General features: G+C 42.9%; 1 protein-coding gene across 1 annotated transcript in view; it reads left to right on the top strand.

The window, feature by feature from the left end:
• The window catches only part of PRCP (prolylcarboxypeptidase), a 45,598-nt gene extending 26,335 nt beyond the window's left edge, over positions 1–19,263 (top strand). The window contains exons 2-9 of the mRNA XM_087966086.1: positions 3,065–3,205; positions 4,081–4,182; positions 5,035–5,216; positions 7,178–7,335; positions 8,926–9,098; positions 13,465–13,629; positions 14,614–14,801; positions 16,785–19,263. Of these exons, the coding sequence (XP_087822212.1) occupies positions 3,065–3,205; positions 4,081–4,182; positions 5,035–5,216; positions 7,178–7,335; positions 8,926–9,098; positions 13,465–13,629; positions 14,614–14,801; positions 16,785–17,001 (1,326 nt within the window). The 3' untranslated portion in view covers positions 17,002–19,263. The remainder of the gene's footprint in view (positions 1–3,064; positions 3,206–4,080; positions 4,183–5,034; positions 5,217–7,177; positions 7,336–8,925; positions 9,099–13,464; positions 13,630–14,613; positions 14,802–16,784) is intronic.
• The last annotated feature ends 1,898 nt before the right edge of the window (positions 19,264–21,161 follow it).

The raw sequence follows: 21,161 nt of genomic DNA, 5'->3' as shown, positions 1-21,161 counted from the left end.
CCTATTTTTATTTTCCTTCTATTTTTCCCTTTCCTCCTATTTTTCCCTTTCCTTTCCTTTCCTTTCCTTCTATCTTTCCCCTTCCCTTCCCTTCTATTTTTTCCTTTCCTTCCCTTCTATTTTTCCCTTCCTTTCCTTTCCTTCTATTTTTTCCCTTCCCTTCTATTTTTCCTTTCCTTTCCTCCTATTTTTCCTTCCCTTCCCTTCTATTTTTCCCTTCCTTTCCTTTCCTTTCCTTCTGTCTTTCCCCTTCCCTTCCCTCCTATTTCTTTCCTTTCCTTTCCTCCTATTTTTTCCTTTCCTTTCCTTCTATTTTTTCCCTTTCATTTTCTTATATTTTTCCTTTCCTTCTATTTTTTCCTTTCCTTTCCTTCTATTTTTTCCTTTCTTTTCCTTCTATTTTTTCTCCTTTCCTTTCCTCCTATTTTTTCTTTTCCTTCTATTTTTCCCTTTCCTTTCCTTCCCTTCTATTTTTCCCTTCCTTCCTTTCCTTTCCTTTCCTTTCCTTTCCTTTCCTTTCCTTTCCTTTCCTTTCCCTTCCCTTCCTTTCCTTTCCTTTCCTTCTATCTTTCCCCTTCCCTTCCCTTCTATTTTTCCTTTCCTTTCCTTCTATTTTTCCTTCCCCTTCCCTTCTATTTTTCCCTTCCTTTCCTTTCTTTTCCTTTCCTTTCCTTCTATCTTTCCCCTTCCCTTCCCTTCTATTTTTTCCTTTCCTCTCCCTTCCCTTTCCTCCTATTTCTTTCCTTTCCTTCTATTTTTTTCCTTTCCTTTCCTCTCCTCTCCCACCCCCCATCCCTATTCCCCACCCTTTCCACACTTACGATTATTGCAGCATCTCCATGCTCAACATGATTTACATTCAGATGCTTAACAACTGACTCACATTTACGACGGTTAGCAGTGTCCAGGTGTGTGTGTGTCATGCAACCACCTTTTTTCCCGACCTTCTGATAAACCAAATCCACGGGGAAACCTGACCCACTTAACACCCTGTTACAATTTAACAACCACAGTGATTTACTTAGCAAAGTAGTGCGGTGGCCTAGGGGTGGAGCTCTCGCCTCACAATCAGGAGGCTCTGAGTTCGATCTTAGGTAGAGGCAGATATTTCTCTCTTTGGACACAATTGAGAATATATCTGCTGAACAAAACTCCGCATTGGTGACAGGAAGGGCATCCGGCCGGTAAACATTCTGCTAGCTCCATTCAGTTGGCCAGACTCTACCCCACAAGGGATTATGGGGTCATTAAATGAAGATGACGAGTGATTCACTTAACAAAGGTGGCAAGAGAAGTCATAAAATGCGGGCAAAACTCACTTAACAAATTTCTCATTTAGAAACATACATTCTGGGCTTGTAAACTGAGGACTAATCTATATTGGTTTGAAGTTCCTTTAAGAATATGTGCAATCATCATCAGCTATGCATTCTGAACAAATTTTCCCCAGAGTCCTCAGTAGTTTAATGCAGTGGTTGCCAACCAGTAGGCCAGGGACCATTGGTGGTCCGCGAGAGAAATATCATCCCCTCAAAGCACTCCCCAAATCCCAGCTGTGCGGGAACACAAGGCTGCGCTGCCCACATGGCCCACGGGAACACAAGGCTTGTGTCGCATTGCGAACAACACAAGGTAGTGAGGGGAGGGGGGAAAGGTGGAGGGGGGAACTTGCCCCACGCGCCTGGCCTGGCCACTTATCGCTTCTTCTTATCGCTTCTTTCTTCTTCTGCTTTTGGCTGCATGCAAGGAAAGCAGCAAAAGTCTTTCTTTCTCTCCCCCAAACTCCACCAGAAATGAGTCTTTGGGACCCTGCAAGGCATCTTGTTCAAAGAGGCTGCGCTGGCGTGACAAGATCTCACCAAGACTCATTTCTGGCAGAGATTGGTGGAGAGAAAGAAAGACTTCTGCTGCTTCTGCTGCTTTCCTTGCATGAAGCCAAAAGTATCTCTCTCTCTCCCCCTGAGAACAGAGCTGGAAACGGTATCCTGCGATCCCAAATAAAGAACGATCGATCGGTAGGAAAACAGAGTGGGGAATTTTCCTGCAGACTTTTTGGGGGATTTTCCCAGGGTCTCTGGTCCGCGGGATTTAAAATGAAGAGTTTGGTGGTCCCTGAGGCCCAAAAGGTCGGCGACCCCTGGTTTAATGAACTACGTTTGAAGTGCTTGGATTGAGCTAAAACGAACAGGGTTATCCACCATTTTAAGAAAACACCAGATCACAGCAGTCTTATATGCTCAAACTCTAAAAGTGTGGTAAACTCTGGTAAGGTAAGAACATGGACTAAAAGAGATTTAAGTTACCTAACAGCTCCATCTGCTGTCTCTTTTTCTTTTTTCCTCCTGTCCAGTTTTCATCTTTGGTGTCCAGTCTGTCTATTACTGGAAAACTTTTATATGCCACCAACTTCCCAGCTAGCTTCCTTGGCAGCTGCTTACATTGCAATAATTTCTAGATGCTTTTAAATATCATTTGTGTAGAAAGAGCATTATTACTGTCCTCGGTCCCTAGGTTTTTTTTTTTCTTTTTTGCTTCTTTCCATGAAGTCCATGAAGAATACAATCCTTGGCTGTATCAACAGAGGGATAATAGAATCAGGATCAGATTATGTGTTAGCACCACTTTATAATGCCTTGGTTAAAACACACACACACACACACACACACACACTTCGAATATTGCATCCAATTCTGGTCACCATGATACAAAAAAGGATCTCTTGCTTGAGCGGGGGTGTGTGTGTGTGTGTCGATCTATTTTCCAAAGTACTTGGAACAAGAAATAATGGATGCAAGCTTATCAAAGAGAGATCCAACCTAGAATTAAGGAGAAATTTCCTGTCAGTGTGAACAGTTTATCAGTGGAAAGGCTTAACTCCAGAAGGTGTGGGTGCTCTATCGCTGAAGGTTTTCAAGAAAAAAATGGACAGCTGCTTGTCTGGAATGGTATAGGCCAGGGTCTCCTGCTTGAGCAGTGGCTTGGACTAGAAGACCTCTAAGGTCCCTTCCAAGCTTGTTATTTTGTATTTTCTCTAAGGTTCCCCCCCACCCCCATGTTGTTTCAGATCGATCACTTTGGGTTTGCTGAAGACCGCACGTTCAAACAACGCTACCTGATTGCAGATCAGCACTGGAAGAAAGACACCGGCTCAATCCTTTTCTACACCGGCAATGAAGGGGACATCGCCTGGTTTGCAAATAATACGGTACAGGACTACCAGATTCTGTAACAGCTTTGCTCCCTGTTGCCATCCGTCTGGTAAACTCACCAGATTCGTTTTCCTCTCCATAAGCATGTATAATTAGGCTGTGTTGTTTCTCTGTGTCAATTAATATATGTGGGTATATACATAATTTTGTATTTATTTATCTTGTCATGTTTATGAAGTGTAAAATTGGAGGTGGTGACCCTTTAAGAGCTGTATGCAATGAAATTTCATTTTTAACATACGCCAATTAATGTACATTCAAAGTGACAATAAAGTTATTCTATTCTATTCTATTCTATTCTATTCTATTCTATTCTATTCCTATTCTATTCTATTCTATTCTATTCTATTCTATTCTATTCTATTCTATTCTATTCTGTTCCCTGTTCCCTGTTCCCTGTTCCCTATTCCCTATTCCCTATTCCATTGTTGTTCTATTCTATTCTATTCCCATTCCCAATTCCCAATTCCATTGTTCTGTTCTTTTCTATTCTATTCTATTCTATTTCCTATTCTATTATTTCCTATTTGATTCTTTCCTATTCTATATTCTATATTTATATTCTATTTCCTATTCTATTTCCTCTTTTATTCTATTTCTATTCCTTTTTCTATATTCTATATTTTATTTCCTATTCTATTCTATTTCCTATTCCTATTCTTATTCCTACTCTCTGTTCTCTATTCCGTATTCTATAGTTTATATTCTATTTCCTATTCTATTCTATTCCTATTCCATTATTTCTAGCTCATATATCCCGTTAAAATATTTTAGGCTTTTTTTTTTTTTTACAATATAAACTTTTGAAAGATTGAAGATTATTCTTTACCGAACTAGTTAAAAAACCCTGATAATCTTTGCTCGATTCCAGGGTTTCATGTGGAATGTGGCTGAAGAATTGGGTGCGCTCCTGGTTTTTGCCGAACACAGATACTACGGGGAATCACTGCCATTCGGAAATAAGTCATACGCCGTAAGTATCACTCCCAATTCAAAGTCGTCACAGACTGAGCTCATATGTTGAATTAAGCTATGCAGGTAGTGCTTGACTGCGGCTTTGCTCCGCATTAGGAAGGCTTCTCACTGGGTGGTCGAATGCATCAAGAAAGACACCAGGCCGGCTCTATCTTGGGTGAGCTGCCCCGATCATAAGCTCGGGGGAGCTCTTTTATTAAAAACACACAGTGATACGTCACAAGCAGTGAAGTCTATCCAATCATTAAGTTACATGAGTAGGAATATTAGTGCACACATAGTAACATCCAATCACAGTTACATGGTCAGTTTAAAAGGTACTAAGTAGCAAATCAGCGCTTACATTCCAGTTATTTGCCCATGATGACGTGTTTGTTGATTGATGTTCTCTGTTCCTGGTACGCGCTTTCAACCTATGTGAGGCCTAGCCTGTACCGAAACTGTAGAAACTAATTTATTACTGCACTTGACTATTCAAAGTTACAACGTCACGCCAAAGAGTGACTTACGACCAGTTTTTCACGCCTATGACTATTGTAGCCACCCCCATGATCATGTGATCAAAACTGGTTCATATTTAGGATGGTTGATGTGTCCCCGGCGGTCATGTGATTCCCTTTTGTGACCTATAAAAAAAAGTAAATGGGGAAACCAGATTCATTTAACAACGCTTTGACCAGGTTCACTTAACGCTTTGACCCCCTTTGCTGGCTGAGGAACTCTGGGAGTTGGAAGTCCACAAGTCTTAAAGTCGCCAAGGTTGGTCTAAGGAATCTCTTCTTTTGACGGGCAGGAAAGGTGAGTAAATATACTAAGGGCGCCCTACAAAAGGTTTGCGGTCTCGTTTCAGGATGCCAAGCATCTGAATTACCTGACTTCGCAGCAAGCTTTGGCTGATTTTGCGGTACTTATCCAGCACTTGAAAAATACCATCCCTGGAACGGAGACTACCCCCGTGATAGCCATAGGAGGCTCCTATGGAGGGATGCTTGCTGCCTGGTTTCGAATGAAGTACCCCCACATAGTAATTGGGTGAGTCTGGAACAACTTGGCCCTGTCTCCTGTGGAACCACAGAGGAACCAGCTAGTTTCTGAATCTAGCTGCATCTTTCTCCACTGGTGTTTTTGGATTACTACTACTTGGATTAACTACTACTGTGTTGTTTCTCATATAATAAGTCCGGGTCTTATTTTATTTTTTTTGAGCCCCGAAAAAATGGCTAGGCCGTCTTTTCGGGAGTGACTTAATTCCCCCCCCCCCCTTGCATCTTCGGGCGGGCGGCGACGGCTTGGATGTTGACCTCGGCGTTGGTGGGGCACTTCGTATCGGGGTCAACGCAGGCAGCACCATATCCGGGTGTGCAAAAAAAGTACTTCCTAACGGCAAGCCCCCCCACACCATTCCCCCCCATTTCGCATGTTTTAATATAGGCCTTAATTTGGGGGGAGGGGCTTAATTTCATTTCATTTTAATTTCAAAACATGCTGGGACTTCCTATTGGGGGAGGCCGTATTGTTGGAGAAACAGGGTAGTTTTGATTACTACTTAGATTTAGAGTTTAGCGGTCACCATGCTGGAAAGGGGGAAGACCATGAATCCAAGTCCTGCCTTGGTTATGAAAGTCATCTGGGTGACTTTGGGCCAATCATGAGAGACTGTGAGTTCTAATCCCGCCATAGGCATGAAAGTCCTCTGAGTGAGTTTGAGCCAATCATGAGAGACTGTGAGTTCTAGTCCCGCCTTAGGCATGAAAGTCCTCTGAGTGAGTTTGGGCCAATCATGAGAGACTGTGAGTTCTAGTTCTGCCTTAGGCATGAAAGTCCTCTGAGTTTGAGCCAATCATGAGAGACTGTGAGTTCTAGTCCCGCCTTAGGCATGAAAGTCCTCTGAGTGAGTTTGAGCCAATCATGAGAGACTGTGAGTTCTAGTCCCGCCTTAGGCATGAAAGTCCTCTGAGTGAGTTTGGGCCAATCATGAGAGACTGTGAGTTCTAGTTCCGCCTTAGGCATGAAAGTCCTCTGAGTGAGTTTGGGCCAATCATGAGAGACTGTGAGTTCTAATCCCGCCTTAGGCATGAAAGTCCTCTGAGTGAGTTTGGGCCAATCATGAAAGACTGTGAGTTCTAGTCCCGCCTTAGGCATGAAAGTCCTCTGGGTCAGTGATCCCCAACCTTTTTATGCCGCGGCCCGGTACCGGCATCAGCTGGGCGCCGCCATCTTTTTGATGAAAAAGTGCTTCCGTGACCTCACCGAAGCACTTTTTCATCAAAAAGATGGCGCCAGCGCTCGTGAGCTTTTCCGGTAGAAATGGCTTTCTACCTGGAAAAAGCTCACGATAGCGCTTATTTGATGAAAAAGTGCTTCGGTGAGCTTTCTACCCGAAAAGCTCACTGGAAGCACTTTTTCATCAAAAAGATGGCGGCGCCCAGCAAACCAGCAGCCCGGTAGGACTTGTTCCGCGGACTGTACCGTCCGCGGACCGGTGGTTGGAGACCCTGCTCTGGGTGACTTTGAGCCAATCATGAGAGACTGTGAGTTCTAGTCCCGCCTTAGGCATGAAAGTCCTCTGGGTGACTTTGAGCCAATCATGAGAGACTGTGAGTTTTAGTCCCGCCTTAGGCATGAAAGTCCTCTGGGTGACTTTGAGCCAATCATGAGAGACTGTGAGTTCTAGTCCCGCCTTAGGCATGAAAGTCCTCTGAGTGAGTTTGGGCCAATCATGAGAGACTGTGAGTTCTAATCCCGCCATAGGCATGAAAGTCCTCTGAGTGAGTTTGAGCCAATCATGAGAGACTGTGAGTTCTAGTCCCACCTTAGGCATGAAAGTTGGCTAAATGACTTAGGGCATCCGAATGTAAATAACATGACCAATGGTCATAAGTGTGAAAAACAATCATCGGTCCCTTTTTTTCAGCGCCATTGTAACTTTAAACAGTCGCTAAGCGAACTGCTGTAAGTCAAGGATTACCTGTATTTTGTCTCTTTGCTTGCAGAGCTCTGGCTGCGTCGGCCCCTATTTGGCAGTTCGATAACTTGGTTCCCTGTGGCTCTTTCGATAAGATAGTGACTGAAGATTTCAAAAAAAGCGGGATTGGCTGTTCGGAAACCATCCAAAATTCCTGGGCGGCCATTAAACGTATTGCTGACACAAGTAAGAAGCTAACGAGTAATTGCTAAGCTGGGTGTTGAAGTCCATTCATTTTCAAGTGGCCAAGGTTGAGTAACTCTGATATGGAATAGAATGAGCTGGAGGGAACCTTGGAGGTCTTCTAGCCCAACCCCTGCTCAAGCAAGAGAACTTATACTATTTCAGACAAATGACTGTCCAATCTCTTCTTGAAAACCTCCAGTGATGGAGCACCCATGATTTCTGGTGGCCAGCTGTTCCATTGTTTTTTTTGTTTTTTTGTTGTGATTTTTTATAATTTTATTTTTTTTTTTTTTTTTTTTAATTATTAATTTTATTCATATGTTGTTTGGATGAATAATTGTTTTCTTTTTTTTTTGTTTCGCTTAAATAATAAAATATTACTGTTTTTTTTTTTATTTTTTTTTTTTTTTTTTTTTTTTTAGGCCCCAAAACTTCAGGCCTTTTTTTTTTATTTTTTTTTTTTCTTGGGTTTTGTTTTTTTTTTTGTTTTTTTTTTTTCTTTTCTAAAGTCTCAACATCTTTTTTGTAGTATGGTAACCAAAATTGGTTGCAGCGTTCCAGGTGTGGTCTTACTAGGGTTTTATAAAGTGATAGTAATACTTCACATCATCTTGATTCTATGCCTCTGTTTATACAACTCAGGATTGCATTAGCTTTTTTGGCGGCTGCACACAGCTGGCTCATATTCAAGTGATTGTCTACTGGGAATATATATATATAATTCAACTTTGTTCGGGTATTTTCCCACATCATTGTAGTTGTGCTTTTAAAGTTGCCATCATCAGGCAGAAGCCTGATGAATGGCATCTGCCATCATATATATATCTTCTGAGGTTTTCGCACAACTACAATGACGTGGATCTTTGTTGAATGCCATCATGTAAGTACCACGTAAAACTTAAGAAAACAAATATATATATATATATATATATATATATATATATATATATAGGCTATATATATATATATATATATATATATAGAGTAAAGCACAAAGTAAAGCACAAAGCCAAAGACACAAGCCTGAAGATGATGAATGAGACTTCATTAAAACGTCGCCTAGATACTTCCAATTTTACGCGGAGAAAACCCGAATAACCAAAGATCCATATGTATATATCTTATATCTTATGTCTTATAACTTATAACTTATATCTTATATATATTTAAAAGCGAAATACCACTGCATCATCACAAAATCTCCAGAACCGTAAAGCCTACAAACTTGAAATTTGGCACGTATGTTCTTCTTGGCTTCTAGGTGCTCACTAAGAAAGGATTTTTCCAAAGGACCATCAGACCATTAGTATTTCCTATATTATTATTATTAACACACTCTGATGCTAAAGAGTTCTACTGCCCCTCCCTGTCTGAAAAGAAATCTGTTCCAAATGCAAAACACAAGCAGAGGAGAGGAGTTTCAGTTTCACAGCACCGAGCAGCTTTAGTACAGAACAGTTGAGTTAAGCCACGCCCAGGCTCCTTGTTTTCTCCTTCTTGCTCACACACACAGCAAATACTGTTTCAGTTTCCAAACAGCCCTCAACTCTTTCACACACTGAAATATATATGTTTTTTTTTTCTCTTTAGAGAAAGGTTTGCAGTGGCTTTCCCACACATTTTGTTTGTGCAGCCCCTTGAAATCCACGACAGATGTCATCAACTTCAGAGAATGGTTGAGAGAGACATGGATTTACGTGGCCATGGTAGACTATCCGTATGAAGCCGCTTTCTTACAGCCTCTCCCTGCCTGGCCAGTTAAGGTAACTGAATCTAAAGTGTTTTTTTTCTATGGCTCAACCCCGCAATTGGCCTTTTCCAGAAGGCGCCAAAATTAAATTCCTGAGCAAAACCAAAAAGAGAGCAGGTTCCCTCATGAATAAAAGTATCCATGTTCTGGTGGCTTTGGAGTTCTGAGGTCCTGTCACCCTTGCTGAGTTTCTGCAGATCTTTTAGAGCTGGCCACACCACTGCTTGTAGTCCCTGAGTTATAACCATTTGTTTAGTGACGTTGAACCGTTGTAACTTTCAACAGTCGCAAAGTGAATGGTTTGTAAGTCAAGGGCTACCTGCATCGAGTTGTTTGTTTCTCAAGTTATTTTTGATTCCATGGGACAGCAAAAGCCATTTCGTTCATATAATATGTAGCAAGACAGAAGGCTAAGTAGCTCAAGGACTGATCGTACCTAATGGGGAAACCAAGAGTTGCAGCCAAATTAAACTAATCTATCATCTCTCAAGACTTAAAATGGACACCTAACATCAAAAACGTCATCAAAAAAGCACAACAAAGAATGTCCTTTCTGTGCCAACTCAGAAAGCTCAAACTGCCCAAGGAGCTGCTGATCCAGTTCTACAGAGGAATTATTGAGTCTGTCATCTGCACCTCTATAACTGTCTGGTTTGCTTCTGCAACCCAACAGGACAGACACAGACTCCAGAGGATAATTAGGATTGCAGAAAATTAGGAGTAATTAGGACTGCCTTCCATGGAAGATCTGAATACTGAGGGCTGTGAAAATACCTACAGACCTCTCACACCCTGGACATAAATTGTTTCAACTTCTACCCTCAAAACGATGCTAGAGGGTACTGCACACCAGAACAACTAGACACAAGGACAGCTTTTTCCCAAATGCCATCACTCTGCTAAACAAATAATCCCCACAACACTGTCAAACTACTTAGTAAAACTGTATTACTATTATTCTTCTCATCCTTCCTATTACCTATCTCTTCACACTTATGACCAAAACTGTATTGCTTGTATCTTTACAATTTATATTGTTTTATTTGTTTCCTAGTATAATTTGATGCTTATTAGTATCCTATGACTATCGCTAAGTGTTGTATCTTACGATTTTTGATGGATGTATTTTATTTTTTTCTTACGTACACTGAGAGCTTATGCACCAAAAACAAATTCCTTTTGTGTCCAATCACACTTGGCCAATAAAGAATTATATTCTATTCTATTTCTATTTCTATTTCTATTTCTATTTCTATTTCTATTTCTATTTCTATTTCTATTTCTATTTCTATTCTATTCTATTCTATTCTATTCTATTCTATTCTATTCTATTCTATTCTATTCTATTCTATTCTATTCTATTCTATTCTATTCTACTCTACTCTACTCTACTCTACTCTACTCTACTCTACTCTACTCTACTCTACTCTAAATTTATGAAAAATGCCTTGAAGGGGCCAACATTGCTCTATTGAGCTTGCTGGCTGAGGAATTCTGGGAAGTGAAGTCCACCCATTTTAAAATAGCGAAGCTGGAGAAACTCTGTTTTTTAGGCTCTCAGATTTTGTTCTTTTAAGCAACCCTTGAATGCTGGCTTGTTAAGATTTGCCAATTATAATTTGAGCTTTATGGGTGTCCTTGGTGCTCACAGCCTTTTTTATAAAGAGGTTTGTTTGTTTGTTTGTTTATGAAATGGTGGTGGCGGGCCTTCCCTTTTCACGAGATATTCCGATCCATCCGGGGTCTAAAATCAAGAAGGGGGTCTCTTCTCTTTTGTCAAATCCTTTTTTTAAAAAAAACAAAAACTAACGTATTCAGTTTCCCTGGGTGGCGTAAGCTTTTTCCAGTCACTTCTCTTTTTTTCTTTGTTTGGAAAGAGGGTTTTCAGTGACCAAACTAATGTGATTATTCTGAGATTGAGCTCCGGAGAGCTATTGAGAAGCTAAAAAGGTGGATTCATTCAGCTGGCTGAATACATTGGTTTAATCCTCTTCAGTCATGGGGCCGGAGAAGTGGGGAGAAATAGTACCCTTGTGGAAATGGGAGGCTCTCTCTGTGCGTCTGTCTCCTCTTTCTCTTGTCTCTGTCTCTCTTTCTCTGTCTCTGTCTTTCTCTTTCTTGTTCCCATCCTCTCCCCACTGCTCTCCATAAAAGTTGCAGCCTCTTAAAGCAGCTCTTTTAACTTCTGTATTGCCTGCCTGCAGGAGCCGAAAAATTTTGGGAAATCCTGCATCTTCCAGCTGAGAATGGATTTGGACAACCGGGAAAAGATAGAAATCATCTTATTAAGGGATTAAACCTTCTCCCTCCCTCCCTCCCTCAAGGCAGCCCAGATCTTGCTGACAACTTGACGTTTTAAGTTTAATGTGAATTCAATTTAAACGTCATCAGATTTGACGAAGTGACTTGGATTCTGGCTACCCTTCCCTCACTGTGATTCCAGTCTAATTCGGTTACCTGCAGAATTGAAATACGGGTAATCCTCAGCCCCACTGAGCCCAATATTTCTGTTGCTGACTGAGACATTGGTTAAGGGAGTCTTGCCCCATTTTATGACTCACTTGCTAAGTGAATGGCTGTAGTTGTTAGGTTAGTCCCACGGTTGTTAAGTGAATCTGGATTCACTTAATCTGGATTGACTTTGCTCATCAGAAAGTTGCAAAACGGAAACATGTGGCCCCGAGGGACACTGCAACCGTCATAAATGCGAATCGGTTGCCAAGCATCCGAATTTTGATCACGTGCCCAGGGGGATGCCGCAACGGTCATGAGTGTGAAAATCGAGTCCCTTTTTTCAGCGATGTAACATCGAAGGGTCGTTAAACGAACGGTTGTAAATCAAGGACTGCCTGTACCATGTCCAGTTGTGGTCACCATGATACAAAAACGATGTTGAGACCTTGGGAAAGTGTGCAGAGAAGAGCCACAAAGATAATGAAAGGTCTGCAGGCTCAATTGTAGAATGAACGGTTGAATATCTATGGAGATTCTCAGACATCCAGGTCATGGTCGTCCCAAAGGTGCTTTTTCAAGAGGCAACTGGGCTTTCCGGTTTTTCTTTTGAAGACGTTTTGCTTCTCATCCAAGAAGCTTCTTCAACTCTGACTGGATGGTGGGGAATGGAAGGATTTATATCCCTTGCAGACAGCCAGTCATTTGCATTCTTTTAGCAAGTCGTTAAGGCCACCTGGAGGTTTTATCTGTGTCCTCATGACACAGTCCTTTCGGCAGTTCCAAGAAGGCTCCACACCCATTTGCACTACTCAAGTGACCCTGAGGACACAGCTAAACCTCTAAATGGCCTCAACAACCCTCTAAAAGGATGCAAATGACCAGCTGTCTGCAAGGAATATAAATCCTTCCATTCTCCACCATCCAGTCAGAGCAGAAGAAACTTCTTGAATGAGAAGCAAAATATCTTCAAAGAAAACCACTGAGGGCAGGACAAAGAAGTAAGAGATCCCACCCCCCATCATCGCGTGATCAAAATTACAGATACTTGGCAACGGATTCATGTTATGGCCGTTGCTGTGTCCCAAGGTCATGGGGCCCCCTTTTGCAACCTTTTGACAAGCTGTTGTGGTTAGCCGGCAGCAGGTGTGCGGAGGGCTGAGGAGAGCGAGGACTCAGATGAGGGGCCAGGACCATTAGGGAGTGGGCTGCTGCCTTCAGAGATTGTGGGGGCTGGCAGCAGCGATGAGGAGGTTCCCAAGGAGCCTATGCCAAGTACACGTGCACGCAGGATTGCTCGGAGGAAAGAGCAGTTACAGCAGTACGGGCAACTCAGGAGTAAGGCTGCAAGGTAATGGCCCCTCCTTCAAGAAGATAAAAGCCACCTGTGAAACGAACATACTTTGCAGAAGGCAAAGACGTTTTGAAACTCCAGCCTCATGGACATTCCAGTATCCTGAGTTTGTATTTGAAGATTCTTATTTTGCAAAATTATTTCTTGTCTGTTATCTCTTGGCAAGTCTTGCACAGTTTGGCAAGGCTTGTGCTTATCACAGCCAATTATTTTGTAAAAGCATTGCAAGGTTTCTGTTCCTTTTGGATTGTGTTTGATTTGTTAGAAAAGACCGTGGGTCAGAACACAAGCAAAGTCAATGGGCAAGCCAGATTCACTTATCAACCACGTTACTAACTTATCAGCTGCGACGATTCCCTTAACAACCGAGGCAAGAAAGCTCGTAAAACTCTTAACAAATGTCCCACTTAACAACAGAAATTTGAGCTCCATTGGGGTCACAAGTCGAGGACTACCTGTACTTTGCTTATGTGCCAAGAATAAGCTGTTCTGTGCAGGATTGCATTGTGTAACTTTCTGCTATTTTGGGGTGGCTCTTGTTCTTCTCTATTAGTTTTTTTGTTCTCTTGTCTAGGTTATCTGCAAATACCTGAAAAACCCTAAACTGCCAGACAGGTTGTTGCTACAGAATATTTTCCAGGCTGTAAACATCTACTACAACTACACGGGGCATGCATCCTGCTTGAACTTAACTCAGACTACTACTCAAAGTCTGGGCCTTCGGGGCTGGTCTTACCAGGTGGGTGTGCACCCCGTAATCATCATGGCAATAATGGGAGGGGTGGGTGAATGGCAATCATGGTGTAAGGTGTCCCTTTTTCCAATGTAAAAGTCATAGTCATTTTTTTTTAATTTTGTAACTTTTTGTTCTAATCTTTTTAAGCATTTTTGTGATGACCGGGGGGTGTGACACAAAGGCAACACAGCCAGAAAATAAGTAGACGTCTCTTTATTAGCTCCAACTTTGCCCCCAATGATCCGGTTACTCTCCAGTCTGGAGAAAAACTCACCCACGAACCTGCACCAGCCTTTGGCTGCAGATATTTCAGTCCAAACGTTGTAAACTGAAAACTTTAAACTATAAATCCAACAAGGCAAAATAAGGTAATAAATCCGGCAGAGCAAGATAAGGAGTTCCAGAAATGGAGTAACAAAGCAGTAAATCAAACCAGTTGGGAGGATGCCAGGAACTTATAACAGTAACCAACACAAGATAAACTCAACGTTTGTTTCCAACAAACCCCCTCCCAACTGCCTCTCCTTTAAACTCCCTCCCCAGGTGTGCCTTGTGAAGGGAATCAGGGCCCTTTCCTCCCTCATAAGCCAAGCAACCCACGTTGCTCTCTTCTCAGTTCTTCCCAGTGTGCCCTAGGATGAAGAGGGGATGGGCCTGGGTCTTCCTCTGAATTCCCTCTCCCTTGTTCTACCTCTCCCCTGCTCTGCCCAGCCGGACTTTACCCTTCCCCAGTTTCCTCCACAGCCAAAGGAGCCACACTCCCACTCCCTGTCGGCTGTTCGTCTTCCTCCTCAGATTCAGACTCCGATGGGGGCACGACAGCTCTATTAGTCAGGTGGCAGCCTAGAAATGTAATAAATAATAAAGAAATCTTAAGAGTTCACATTTTAAGGGATTCACATGTGAACTTCTGTCTCTCTGACATTGCTCTTCCAAGCCAGGATCTTATAAAATTTAAGCCCTCCTGTTTCCTTTCTCGTCTACAAGGCCTGCACTGAGATGGTGATGCCCATGTGTTCGGACGGTATCAACGATATGTTTGAGCCACAGAAATGGGACTTCCATGCTTACTCAGAGGAGTGTTTCAAAACCTGGGGCGTACGACCCCGCCCTTCTTGGATTCCCACCTTTTACGGTGGGAAAAACATAAGTGCGCACAGTAACATCGTTTTCAGGTGAGTTTCTGGTGTACATAACCACAGCATCAGCAGCATTGTTCTGACCTAAGCTTTCCCAAGATCGTGAAACAGACTCCCCGTCCCAATAAAAACCCCTTTGATTTAGGTTAAAGGGAATTCCTCTCCAGCAAAGTCTCAGCAAACAGTCTTTCATGAGATTTCACAACTACAGACCTTTATCAGGCTTGGAGAGTTGCCAGGCCAATATCTTCCAAACGCCACACTGTAGCAGAAATCACTTGGCAAAGGATCAGGAATAGATTTCATCCTAATGAATTGAACTAATTGTCTCCTGCAAAAACCACTCCCCTTTCGCTCCTCTTTATTTCCTATGGGAGGGGCCATTCACTGTCTACCTTTGCCCTTACTCCTCAGTCGACACTTGTTCCTTAACTGTTCCCTTCTCCTGGCAGCTCTGTGCATGCGCACACTAGGAACAGGCTCCAGCTGTTCTTCTGCCCCACTGATCTCCGACTCCGAAGGCAGCTAATAACTATCAGATGGCCCTGGACCCATCTCTGCCTCCAATGCAGAGCACTCATCAGAGCCTTCCCCAGACTCCAGGACTGGCCCATGTTCCTCCCCAACCTACTCACTGTCTGAGTCTGCTGTCAGCAACGGGCCACAACAAGCCCTCTCTAACAGAGTCAGCCTCTTGCCCCCCAACAATCTGGGTCCTCATTTTATCCACCTCGGAAAGATGGAAGGCTGACTCAACCTTGAGCCGGTCAGGATCAAACTCCTGGCAGTGAGTAGAATCGGCCTGCAATGCTTCATTCTAACCACTGCACCACTACAGCTCTACTTTAGACTTATATACTGTACTGCCCCGTAATGCTTTTACATTACAACACTCCCTGGGCAGTTTACACTGGGCAGTGTAGAAGCATTATTTTCTTATTGCCCCCAACAATCTGGGTTCTCATTTTACCGACCTCGGAAAGATGGAAGTCTGAGTCAACCTTGAGCCAGTCAGGATCGAACTGCTGGCAGTCGGCAGAGTTAGCCTGCAATATAGCATTCTAATTCACTGCACCTGCACTATGTATGTTTGCCCACTTGAGTAATTTATAAAAAATATTAAAAAAGATGGGATGTAAATAAAGAAAAATGATCAGGTACTGGGGCGGGTACGGGAAGAACTGTCTTCTGATTCTTGAGTGTTGATGTCATAATTCACGATGCTTGATGAGAGAGATGCCCTCAGAGAAACAACCCAAATTATAAGATGTTTTAAGGTAGCATCTTCCGCCAGCAAGGCTTTCCAAAATGTTCAAAAGTCTATCTCCAAATTGTTGGAAATGTAAAGATGTATCAGGCACGTGTTTTCACATGTGGTGGGCCTGCAAAGCTGCAAAAAAAAATATTGGAGACTGATCCAGACATGGGTAGAACAAGTGGTGGGAGAGTATATTCCATTGAAGCCGGATTTTTTTCTCCTAGGAATAATATCGGAAGGATATAGGAAGGATTTAATTTATCTAACAGTACATGTGTTGACGGCGGCTAGAATAATATATGCTCAATATTGGAAGAAGGAAAACGTACCGCCAGAAACAGAGATAATAAGGAAAATTATGGCTTGTGGAGAATTGGAAAGGTTAAACCTAGAATTAAAAAATAAGGGAGAATCTGAGTACTATGAAACGTGGAATAATTTTTATCAGTGGTTGCATAGAAGAAGGCAAGGTTGGAACATAAGTAAATATGACGATTATAATAATTAGTAAAAAATGTATTTAAAAAAAGGATTGTAAATGCTGAAGTAAAATGTATACATGTATAACAATTGTAATGCCAGAACGGCTACACCGTGTTGTGTTCTTATAATTAAAATAAAAATAAATAACTAGGGAAGGATAAAAGAGAAATGAACCAAATTTTGATCTGAGATGGAATTATGGTGCTGCTATTGTTTCTCTGCCTTCTCCTAAATGTTAAAGTGTGCCGTTCACACCTGTCTTCTCCATTCTCTGCCAGCAACGGAGGACTGGATCCTTGGTCTGGAGGTGGCGTGACAAAGAACATCACAGACACACTCGTTGCCATCATGATTCCAGAAGGAGCTCATCATCTAGACCTGCGTTCCAACAACCCCTTTGACCCGATCTCCGTTCTGCAGGCTCGCCTCTTGGAAGTCCACTACATGAAGTTGTGGATACAGAAGCACAAGAGGGTTAAAAAATGCCTGAAGTAACTGGATATAGTTGTGGGGTTTTGTTGTAGCAACGATTGTCCGTTGGCGATCATCTCCTTCCTGGGTTGTCTCTCCTTCGTCTTAGCTTTCTGCGCTTTCTTTAGCTTCTCCCAGTTCTCAATCAAGATGTTCTGTCTGAGACAAGTTGAAACCGACATGGCTCAGCTTTGGTTAGGGATGTCCCATCCATGTCTCTCATCACAGGAAGCCAAGACGATGTCTTCCTGTTCTTCCTTGAGCTGTAGTGTGCGCAACTGGGGAAAGGAGAATGCGTCTAATCCCTTTTGCCTTCACCTTGCTTAGCAGTCTTTGTAGGGGGAGCTGGACACCATACAGGTAGTCCTCGGCTTACGAACCACCACGGGGCCCCAAATTCAAGTTGCTCAGTGAGAAATTTGTTTTAGCGCCATTTTGCGTCATTTCCTGCCACATTGAAGTGAATCATAGAGTGATGCGGTGGCCTAGTGGTTGGAGCTCTTGCCTCACCATTGGGAGGCTGTGTGAGTTCGATCCTAGGCAGAGGCAGATATTTCTCTCTCTGGGCACGATGAGAATATATCTGCTGGGGGGGGGGGGGGAAATCCGCACTGGCAACAGGAAAGGCATCCGGCCAGTAAACACTCAGCTCCATTCAATTGCCCAGAATCTGTCCCGCAAAGGGATTAAAGGGTCGTTAAAAGAGGATGATTCCTTAAGGGAATCCCTGCACCTGTGAAATGGATAACAGGGTTGTTGAAGTGCATCTGGCTTCCCCCATTGACTTTACTTGTCAGAAGGTCGCGAAAGCAGATCACACATATCTGCGGGTGTCGTAAATGAGTCAGCTGCCAAGCATCCGGATTTTAATCTGGTGACCATGGGGACGCTGCAACTATCATGTGTGAAAAATGGTCGTAGGTCACTTTTTCCCCTGCCGTTGTAACTTTGAAGGGTCGCAACATGGGCTGTTGTAAGTCGAGGACTACCTGTGTTGCCTTAATTTAAGGAATTCAGGGCAGAAACAGGTGGCAGAGCAGCAGATAACTTAGGACAGGCATCGCCAACCTTTTTGGACCTCAGGGACCACCAAACTCATTTTAAAAACCTGCGGACCAGAGACCCTGGGAAAATCCCCCCCAAAAAAGTCTGCAGGAAAATTCCCCGCCCCGTTTTCCAACCGATCATTCTTTATTTGAGATTGCAGGATTACCATCTCCAGCTCCGTTCTCGGAAGGCGGGGGGGGGGAGACTTTTGGCTTCATGCAAGGAAAGCAGCAGAAGCAGCAGAAGCCTTTCTTTCTCTCCTCCAAACTCCGCCAGAAATGAGTCTTTGTGAGATCTTGTCGTGCCGGCGCAGCCTCTTGGAGCAGGAGGCCTTGCAGGGTCCCAAAGACTCATTTCTGGCAGAGTTTGGGGGAGAGAAAGAAAGACTTTGGCTGCTTTCCTTGAGTGCAGCCAAAAGCAGAAGAAGAAAGAAGTGGAAAGAAGCAGCCCGGTGGACAGGCCAGGCATGTGGAACGAGTGGGGCAAGTTCCCCCCCTCTGCCCTTTCCCTCCTCCCCTCACTACCTCGTGTTGTTCGCAACGCAAGCGAATGCAAGCCTTGTGTTCCCACGCAGCCTGGATTAATTACTTTAGGGGGTGCTTTGAGGGGGGGTTGACATTTCTCTGCGGATCACCAAAATTTTCTCACAGACCACCAGTGGTCCCTGACCCACTGGTTGGCAACCACTGACTTAGGAGGTGACTTTAAAGAAAGAATAGACAAAATGTGTATAGGACCTTTTGCCCTCAAAATACTTGAGACAATACTTTTGTCACTCTTTGCTATTGGCTGCAGGGCGTTCTACTTGAATAGATCCTGTTCTTGATCTTCGCTGTTTACTTTGAAATCCTTTCTCCAGGAAAGCAGCATTACAGCAGAAGACTTGTGTCTTTGCGCGTGTTGTTGGGTTACCAGGACAGTCCCAAAACGTGCTTTTTCAGGAGGCAACTGGACTTTCTGGATTTTTTTTTTCTTTTGAAGACCTTTCACTTCTCATCCAGGAAGCTTCTTCAGCTCTGACTTGGATGGTGGGGAACAGGAAGGATTGATATCCCTTGCAGACAGCTGGTCATTTGCATCCTTTCTGAGGGTCGTTGAGGCCACTTGGATGTTTACCTGAATAGCGCGAATGGTTCCTGCAGTCTGCAATTTTTCCTGGGAATCCGTTCATACTCCCACACCATTCGAAGGGGGTTCATCCCAAATTGCATAGCTAAAAGAATGGATTTCCAGGGGGGGGGGGAATTGCAGACTACAGGAACCATTAACATCATTCATGAGGACACAGATAAACATCCAAGTGGCCTCAACGACCCTCAGAAAGGACACAAATGACCAGCTGTCTGCAAGGAGTATCAATCCTTCCATTCCCCACCATTCAGTCAGAGTTGAAGAAGCTTCTTGGATGAGAAGCGAAATGACTTCAAAGAAAATAAAACAAGAAAATCCAATCGCCTCTTGAAAAAAGCACCTTTGGGACGACCATGACCTGGATGACTGAGAATCTCTACAGACTTTTACAAGGATGATTTTAAACAAGACGTGTCGGTGGTCACTTGTGTCTGAGCTACCATGCTAGTAATTGCTCCTCTAGAAGATAGGAAGCATATAAATAATCCCTTGCAAATTAGAGGTTTTGGTTCTGACTAGCTTTAACACCAGTGATGGTTGAAATTACTACAGGTAGTCCTCAATTTACGACCATAATGGAGCTCAACCTTTCACGAAACATTTGTTAAGTGAATTTTGTCCCATTTTACCACCTTTCTTGCCTCAGTTGTTAAGTGAATCACTGCAATTGTTAAGGTAGTCACCCGGTTGTTAAGTGAATCTGGCTTCCCCATTGACTTTGCTTGTCAGAAGGTAGAGCACCTGACCTTGGGACACTATAACTATCATAAATATGAGTCAGTTGCGGAACATCTGAATTTTATCACGCGATCATCGAGATGCTGCAATGCATGTAAATGTGAAAAACGGTCATAAGTCGCTTTGGTCAGTGCCATTGTAACTTGGAACGGTCATTAAATGAACCATTATTAAGTCGAGGACTGCCTGTAATGTGGAAGAAAGATGCAGCAGCAAAAGAAAAGGTTTAAATGCTCTTATACTTTTAAAATTGAGTCTTGCGGTAAAAGTTTATACTTTCTTAGGCTGACTACCTCCCGTTATTAAAACCTTCAGGTGCTCTGAATCATTTTGAGAAGGAAATAATAAAAGGGAAGCAGCATTTAAGAAATAATCCAAGCCAACGTTCTGTTAAATCTCCAATAGACCTTTGTTGGCTTTTGAGAGAGACCGATTGGTTGCAAATTTTAGCTGCTTAAAATTTTGGCCAAAGGTTTGAAGCACTGTTTGTCAAGAATAAAATCCAGGACTGGTTGGTATCACCGGTGGCACAAATTTGTCTCATTTCTGTTTCTCAACATTTTTGAGGATGTGCATATTTTTCCTATAAGGCTGTACAGATCCAAGGTTATTACCCGAAAGGATGGATGGATGGATGGAGAGAGAGAGAGAGAGTGTGTTCTTTATTTTGGTTATTTTTTCTTGGGAAAACAAACTGCAATTTGTACAATGATAAAGATAAGATTGTGATGAAATAAAACACTGCTGTTAATAAAAGTAGAAAACCAACATATCCATTTGACAATGCTTGTTAATTAAACAAACTAGGCAGAGCGGCTAAGATAAGGAGCCTGGAAAATATGTCTTGTAAAGAGACCGGAGTAACTGCTAACGAGAAAAGATAATTATAGTGAAAAGAGTTTATAGTGGATTATAGAAGGAACAGATCAGACATCCAGCCCTTGCTTATCAATGGAGACGGAGTGGAGCAAGTGGCCAGTTTTATGTTTCTGGGTGTTACCATAAAAGAGGATCTGACCTGGGGGTGCTCACATTGCAGCCCTGGTCAAAAGGGCCCAGCAGAGATTATACTACCTGAGGCTTCTCAGAAAACAACTGAATGAAAACCTGCTGGTGACCTTCTACCGCTGCACCACAGAGAGTATCTTAACTTCCTGCACCTCTGTATGGTTTGCCAATTGCACAATGGCAGATAGGACAGCACTCCAGAGGGTTAATGTCATTGCCCAGAGGATCCCGCTGCCTTAAGAAAGTTCAAAACATTCTCA

This window comes from Notechis scutatus, chromosome 5 (genome assembly GCF_049901735.1).
Source record: "Notechis scutatus isolate UNSWTSFEM ecotype Mainland chromosome 5, rNotScu1.2, whole genome shotgun sequence".
NCBI classification, from domain to species: Eukaryota; Metazoa; Chordata; class Lepidosauria; order Squamata; family Elapidae; genus Notechis; species Notechis scutatus.
The sequence above is the reverse complement of the archived record's forward strand: the minus strand, read 5'-3'. Positions and strand labels throughout refer to the sequence as shown.